Source organism: Gracilinanus agilis, chromosome 4 (assembly GCF_016433145.1).
Source record: "Gracilinanus agilis isolate LMUSP501 chromosome 4, AgileGrace, whole genome shotgun sequence".
NCBI classification, from domain to species: domain Eukaryota; kingdom Metazoa; phylum Chordata; class Mammalia; order Didelphimorphia; family Didelphidae; genus Gracilinanus; species Gracilinanus agilis.
In genome coordinates, this window is record NC_058133.1 from 194,294,797 (window position 1) to 194,302,556 (window position 7,760).

The following is a 7,760-nucleotide window of genomic DNA, read 5'->3' on the forward strand; positions in this document are numbered from 1 at the left end:
CTCTTTCTCACCTACCCTCCACCCCTTTCTCTTTTGTCCCCTGCTTTCTCCTCTTCTCATGGCTACTCATTTTACCTCTCCTCTATAAAATGAAGGCACTGGATTATGCTGTTGGGAGCCAGCTAGTGCAAAGGCACAAGCATGGGAGTTTGGAGGAGGCCAATTTGGCTGAACCAGAGACTATCTAAAAGGCAATAATGTATAATGATTCTGGAATGGTAGATTGGACCACACTGCAAAGAGCTTTGAATGTTTCATGAGGAATTTGAATTTTACCTAGAGGCAAGATGGAACCATGGAAGTTTCTTGAACAGAGGAGTTGATATGGTTAAACTTGTCCTTTAGGAGTATCAGTTTGGCAACTGCGTTGTGGATAAATTGGAGAAAGTGGAGACTTAAGGCAGAGAGACCAACTACAAGATTATTCTAGTAGTCTAGGCAAGAGGTTATTATGACTAAGGAGGCTGGGTATGAGAGGAGAGAATGGAAGAGAGGCAGGATATGTTTTGGAGGTAGTGTCACTAAGGGCATTTAGGTCACCTAGCAGATAGGGTGCTTGGCCTGGAGTCAGGAAGACCCAAGTTCAAATCTAGCCTCAGACACTTACTAGCTATATGACCTTGGGCAAGTCATAACCCTGTTTGCCTCAGTTTCCTCTATCAAAGAATTAGAAAAGGAAATGGCAAACCACTCCATTATCTTTGTCAAGAAAACTCCAAATGGAGTCATGAAACATCTGAAAAGACTCAACCACAAAGAATTTGGCTACTGATTGGAAATATGGATGAGAGAAAGGGAGCAGTTGAGGGTGACTCCATGGTTGTGGTTCTGGATGACTAGAATGACTATTCAGTAGTGCCCACAATAGACACAGCAAAGTGAGGAAGAGATGGATTTAGGGGGAAAGATAGTGAATTCTATTTTGGAAGTACTGAGTTTGGTATACCTATAGGACATTCAGTTGGATAGGCAGTTGGTGATATAGCTCTGCAATACAGGAAAGATTAGGATGTAGAGATCTTACAATCATCTGCTTTAAGAAAACAGAATCTGTGGGATCTGGTGAAATTACCTAGAGAAAGAGTGTAGCTTAGCTAGGGAAGAGACAGTAAATAGACACTGAAGTAATGTAGTGATCAGAGTGGATAAGGTTAATCTAAGAAGACTTCCTGAAGAAAATAGGGGGAATTATGAGCTAAGTTTGGGAAAGAAGGGAGAGACATGGATTGACAAAGGAGGGAGCAGAAAACTCGTAAAAACCAAAGCAGAGCTGACTAGCAATTTTTAGGCCAGAGAAGGGAGCATAAAACTCCTTTCATGGCAAATGCCATGAAACAATGACCTCAAATGTCCTGCTGGGGAGGCCATTGGGAGGGGGAGAAGGGAGCAGGTTGAAGAATTCACAGCCATCTGATGACTTCCCCTATGAACTATTTATTTTTCCTTACTAGATCCTAAACTCATTTGTTTCTATACTGCCGAAGTATCATTAGTGTCTTCTAAATTTTGGTTTCTGGGGACAGGCCCCAATCATCTCACTCTAATTATGACTGGCCATGAATACTGATTAGCTAGAGGAAGTCCATTACTAGTAGGAAAGTTGGAGAGCAATATTTAGGGTTAGAAGCAGTGGATAGCAGCCTAGTGTAAAAGATAGAATCCTGGACTTTGAATCAGTAAGACTTGGATTTGAATCCCATTTGAAGATTCTGAGAAACACCAAGAAAAAGATCAGAGTATTTTTTAGGGAAGAAAGTTTATATCCAATATTGCTTCCAGGAGTGTCCTGGGGCTCAGACCACTATTGTTTCTCCTTGCCTTAGAAGAGAGTAAATACTGTTAGTTCCCTCCCCAGACAAAGGAGAAAGTGTCTCCCTAGAGCTGACTCCCAGCATTTAGTACCATGCCTACTACATAGTGTTTAATAAAGACTTCTCTTTCCTTCCTTCCTTCCTTCCTTCCTTCCTTCCTTCCTTCCTTCCTTCCTTCCCTCCCTCCTTTCCTTCCTTCCCTCCCTCCTTCTCTCCATCCCCCCCTCCCCACCTCCTTCTGTCTTTGACTCTTTCTTTCCCCAAATGGAGCAAGGGCCTGGTCCCTTCCTGACTGAGATATAGGAGCTGAGAAGGAATTCTTTTCCAGGAGCTGATTCTTGCTGCCCTGGCTTGGGAAGGCCCAGTCTCCACCAGGGTTCTAGACAAATTTGGGATCACACTGGTGAAGGCTGGCAGTAAGAACATTATCTCTCTGGGGAAAAGCTTGCCCTGGCTAAACTCTTTTGCCATCCTGGCCCTGTAGCCACCTCCTGGCAGCATGATTAATGGCCCATTTTGGAAAGCTTTTCCCACAGCAGCACCCCCATCATTCGTGGGGTCACTCTCTTTTCCTGGATCCATGTGAATCTGGTCCCCACTCCTTTGCATGCAGTTCATATCATTGCCCATCCTAATCCTCTCATGCTCCCCCTCCTGCAGCCTCATATCCTTTCTTATAGCCTACTTTTCAACTCACCTTCATATCTGGGTTTGAGATTCCACTCTTCCCAGAAGACTTCTTGGATTAACCCCAATCTTTTTTGCTTATTCCTGTCCTCTTCATTCCTTGGCATTGGTGCCTGCCGTCTGTACTCAGTGTTCCTTTGTCCAAATGACTTTATCTTTGGGTCCAAAGAATGTGCCTAATCTCTTCTTCAGAAAAGGAGCTCCCTGAAGGCAAGCAAATACTGTGTCTTTCTTAGAGACTGGGGTTGGGGGTTCCTTTAGATGAGTGGCTATATCTCTTCTGTCAAATTATAGAGTTCCCTCATTAGACCAAGAGCACACAGAAGTTAATTATTATGTTGCTTTGGAATTCCAGCTCCCTCAAAAGGTACTCAGGATGGGGTGCATGGGGGTGCATGGGTGTGTGTGTGTGTGTGTGTGTGTGTGTGTGTGTGATGATTAGATAAGAAGTCATTGTTGTCTGGGGAACAGCTGGGTAGCTCAGTGGATTGAGAGCCAGGCCTAGAGACAGGAGGCCCTGGGTTCAAATATGACTTTGGTTAGCCTCTGGGGAAGGGGGAATCAGGAAAGACATTATGAAATAAGCATGTAATCTGAGCTTTGGTTGAAACTAGGAATTCTAAAGGAGGAGCTAAGAAGTTAAGCGGAACTAATCATCGCTGAGGCCAGAAATACATTGGAGAAGTTTGAGAGGGGTAGCTAGGTAGAGAGAGCACCAGGCCTGGAGGAGGGAGGACCTGGGTTCAAATGTGACCTCAGTTCTTTCCTAGCTGTATGACCCTGGTTAAGTCACTTAACTGGATTGCCTAGCCATTATTGCTCTTCTACGGAAGATAAGGGATTAAAAAAAAAAAAGTATCTTGTGCAGTTCTTGGTTTGACAATACTTAACAACTGAGGTGAAAATTCTAACTTCCCTCCACCCAATCATTCCCTAAGGGCAGGGGGAACTTGTCCTCTGTCTAAATTTTTCCTGGCCTCAGCACAGCTCTGCCATTCAGTGTTAGGGAAAAGGAAGTGTGGAAAGACTTTTATAAAGATCTGGGCTATTGCCTCAGTTCTGCTGCTAATTCACTATATGACCTTGGGCAAGTCACTTCTTTCTTCAAAGACTATAGATTAGGTCAGCTGATCACTAAATTTCTTTCTAGTTCTGGCGTTTTAGGAAAGTACAGACCTTTTATCTTAGAATCAACATTGTGTCAATACACAGTATTGACTCTAAGACAGAAGGTAAGGGTTTAAAAAAAAAAAAAGAAAAGAAAAGAATCCCTTTATATTCTTCCCTGGAGAGACCTCACAAGTATTGTGTTTAATTTTGGATGCTACATTCTAGGAAGGAGAAAGAAAAGAAGAAAAGGGGAAGAGGAAGGGGAAAGAGGAAGAGAGGAGGAAGGGAGGAAGAAATTAAAGAGGGAGAAACTCTGAGGTACCACCTCACATCTAGAAGATTGGCAAAAATGATAGTAGGGGAGAGTAATGAATGTTGGAGGGGATGTGGCAAAATTGGCACATTAATGCATTGCTGGTGGAGTTGTGAACTGATCCAACCATTCTGGATGGCAATTTGGAACTATGCCCAAAGAACTCTAAAAGACTGCCTGCCCTTTGATCCAGCCATAGCATTGCTGGGTTTGTACCCCAAAGAAATCATAAATAAAAAGACTTGTACAAAAATATTTATAGCTGCGCTTTTTGTGGTGGCAAAAAACTGGAAAAGGAGGGTATATCCTTCAATTGGGGAATGGCTGAACAAATTGTGGTATATGCTGGTAATGGAATACTATTGTGCTCAAAATAAACTGGAGGAATTCCATGTGAACTGGAAAGACCTCCAGGAATTGATGCAGAGTGAAAGGAGCAGAGCCAAAAGAACATTGTACACAGAGACTGATAAACTATGGTAAAATCCAATGTAATGGGCTTCTGTACTAGCAGCAATGCAATGATCCAGGACAATTCTGAGGGATTTATGGAAAAGAACGCTACCCACATTCAGAGGAAGAACTGCAAGAGTGGAAACACAGAAGAAAAACAACTGCTTGAATGCATGGGTTGATGCGGACATGATTGGGGATGTAGACTCGAAACAACCACACCAATGCAACTATCAATAATATGTAAATAAGTCTTGATTGATGACACATAAATGTGCATTGGATATGGGAGGGTGAAGGGGAAAGTAAAAACATGAATCACGTGACCATGGAAAATTTTTCTAAAAAAAAATATTTAAATAAAAAAAGAAATTAAAGAGGGAGGAAGGGAAAGAAGAAAGGAAGGGAGGGAGGGAGGGTGGGAAAGAGGGAGGGAGAGATGGTGGGAAGGAGTGAGAGGGTAGAAAGGAGGGAGGGGAGGAGAAAGGGAGAGAGTGGAAAGAAGAGAGGGTAGGAGGGAGAGTGAGAAGGAGGGAATGAAGAAGGAGTAGTGGGAGAAAAAGAAAGATTTAAGAAGGGTCCACTAAAGGATCCAGCCTCATCTCTATCTCAGAAATATGTTCCTAAATGGAACCTATCTTTTACCCTCTTGTTTGAGGATCATCTCTGTTATTGCTCCTCACCTATACCTACACTGCTGCTCCCTGTTCCTTCATTTAAGATAATAGAATCATAGATTTTGAGCCAGAAGGACCTTAGTCATCTATTCCAAATTCCTCATTTTACATATGAAGAAACCAAAGCAAATAAGGCTCAAAGGGGCTCATTAAGTGACTTGCTTATGGCCACACAGGTGATAAGTGGCAAAACCAGTAGTGGAACTTTGGTTCTTTGACAGTACATCCAGAATGCTTTTGCCCTGCTATTTCTTGAACTGTTAACAGGAAGACAACCACAGCTACTACATTTCTCGAATGTATGGCCCTAGTGAACCCCGGACCAGAGAGTTGTGGGTAGATGTGGCAGAAGCCAACAGAAGTCAAGTCAAAGTCCATGGAATCCTTTCTAATACCCACCGACAAGCTGCAGTGAGTACCCCTGAAGTATTTCTTCTTTTGATTTCTGTCTTTTCACTAAGTGCATATCAGAATAGCTCACCTTGTCCCCCACCTCCCACTCTCCCAAGGCCACAGGGCTTAGAACCATAGAAAGAGGAGAATTGAATTGGAAGAGTTTTTAGAGACAACCTAGTCCAACACTCTCATTTTACAGCAGAGACCTAAAGAAAGGAATGGCTTGCCCAAGGCTATATAATTAATTAGAGACATAATCAGGGGTTGAGATCAGTTCTTCTGACTCCCAGTACAATAGACCTAAGGACAGTTAGGGGTAACTAGGTGGTGCAGTGAATAGAATCAGGCCTGAAGTCAGTAAGACTTCTTGATTTCAAATCTGTCCTCAAACACTTACTGCATGGGCTTGGGTAAATTGCTTAATTCTGTGTGCCTCAGTTTTCTCATCTGTCAAATAAGCTGGAGAAGGAAATGGCAAATCATTCCACTATTTTGCCAAGAAAACCCCCAATGGGGTCATGAGGAGCCAGACCTGACAGAAATGACTGAACAATAACAACAATAGACTTAGCCCTTCATTTATCTGGCTTCCCTTTCCTTCCTCTACTTTGCCTTTTTCTTTTCTTTTTTTTTTTTTTGGTCATGGGGAGAAAATTAGATTCGTTCTCAGCTGATTCCCAACACTCTCCCCTTCCTTAACTTCCACTGAGAGGGCAAAGTAGCAAAACCTTTTCTTCCCTCCCTCCTTTCTTTTCTTCCTTCCTTCTTCCCTTCTTTCACATCTTCCTTTTTTCCTCCTTCCCTTCCTTCATCCATCCCTCCCTCTCTTTCTTCTTCCTTTCTTCCATTCCTTCTTCCCTCTCCTTCCTTCCTTTCTCCCTTATTCCCTCCCCTCCTTCTTTCCTTCCTTCCTGCTTTCTTTCCTTCCCATTTTCATCTTTATATCAGCACCAACAAACAGAACATTCAAGCAGACCAAAAACAAAAAAGATTGCACATGACACCTTGCAGTTCCTGTTTTAAAGTAAATCTCTCTCTCTCTCTCTCTCTCTCTCTCTCTCTCTCTCTCTCTCTCTCTCTCTCTCTCTCTCTCTCTCTGCCACTAGGTAGTGCAGAGAACAGTGGTTCCATCAGCCTATTCTGTTGTGTAATCAGGGGGCCAGGATAAACCCTGCTAATTGGTCTTTCACCCAGAGAGTGGCACAATGGTGGCCCGAATATTCTTCCCCCCTCCCCCAGTAGCTTGGCATCACAGTGGTGTCCCTAGCCAACTGTAGAGAGGCTGCCTTCCCTGCCTCTGCAGGTTATGTGGGTTTGGGGGCAGGTGAGGGCCGTGGTCTTTTTCTTTGCCCCTAGTGTCCATGCTGACTCTCTATCTCTTTCTCTCCCATCCCCCACAGAGAGTGGTCCTGTCCTTTGATTTCCCATTCTATGGCCATCATCTGCGGCAAATCACCATAGCAACCGGAGGTAAGGCTGTGACTGGGAGCAGCCAAGAGGTAGGCAAGCTGTGGGGGATAGGGGTCCTTAGCCTCTCCCTCTAGGGACTTCCCCTGGGGAGGTACTGTAATGGTTATGCAAGGGAGGGGAGGGTGCAGGCTTGGTTCCTTCGATTCCTTCAGTGCCCTGATTCTCCAGAGGGAATGAGGGAGAGAAGAAGGAAGAAAGGAGAGAGAGGAAGAGAGGGATGGAGGGAGGGAGGTGGATTCTCAGGGTAGCACTCTGATTGGTGCTCAGAGTTCTGAGAAATAGTTGCTTTTTGCATGTTTCTGGTGTTTGCATTTTAGTGTTAATGTGTCTCTATTTAGGCAAACCTATATATCTGTGGTAGTGCATATGATGGGAAGTGGTGAAATATGGGAAGGAGGGGAGAGAGAAGGAGGATGTAGAACTCTTAGAGCAGCCTATTTCCCTTAGACTTTGATCCTTGAGCTTCTGCCTTCTATTGTGTTGGGGAGGAGTGAAAGAGGGAGAAATGCACATTTGATTGCTGCCTATTTCCCCAGGCTTTTCCATACATCATCTGAATGGAAGGGATAAGAACCTAGTAGAATCTTTCCTGGGTCCCATGCTCCATTTCAGATGTGGCAGAAAGAGAAAATTGGGATCTCTTCAGAGACTGACTCTCAGAGATCTTCCTTCCTTCTTTTCTTTTTTCTTTTCTTTTCTTTTTTCCTTTCCTTTCCTTTCCTTTCCTTTCCTTTCCTTTCCTTTCCTTTCCTTTCCTTTCCTTTCCTTTCCTTTCCTTTCCTTTCCTTTCCTTTCCTTTCCTTTCCTTTCCTTTCCTTTCCTTTCCTTTCCTTTCCTTTCCTT

The 7,760-nt window shown here is 43.7% G+C and overlaps 1 protein-coding gene across 1 annotated transcript in view; it reads left to right on the forward strand.

The window, feature by feature from the left end:
- PLXDC1 (plexin domain containing 1) overlaps window positions 1–7,760 on the forward strand; it is a 106,975-nt gene that overhangs the window by 28,310 nt on the left and 70,905 nt on the right. The window contains exons 3-4 of the mRNA XM_044673647.1: window positions 5,319–5,462; window positions 6,848–6,917. Coding sequence (XP_044529582.1) covers window positions 5,319–5,462; window positions 6,848–6,917 — 214 coding nt within the window. The remainder of the gene's footprint in view (window positions 1–5,318; window positions 5,463–6,847; window positions 6,918–7,760) is intronic.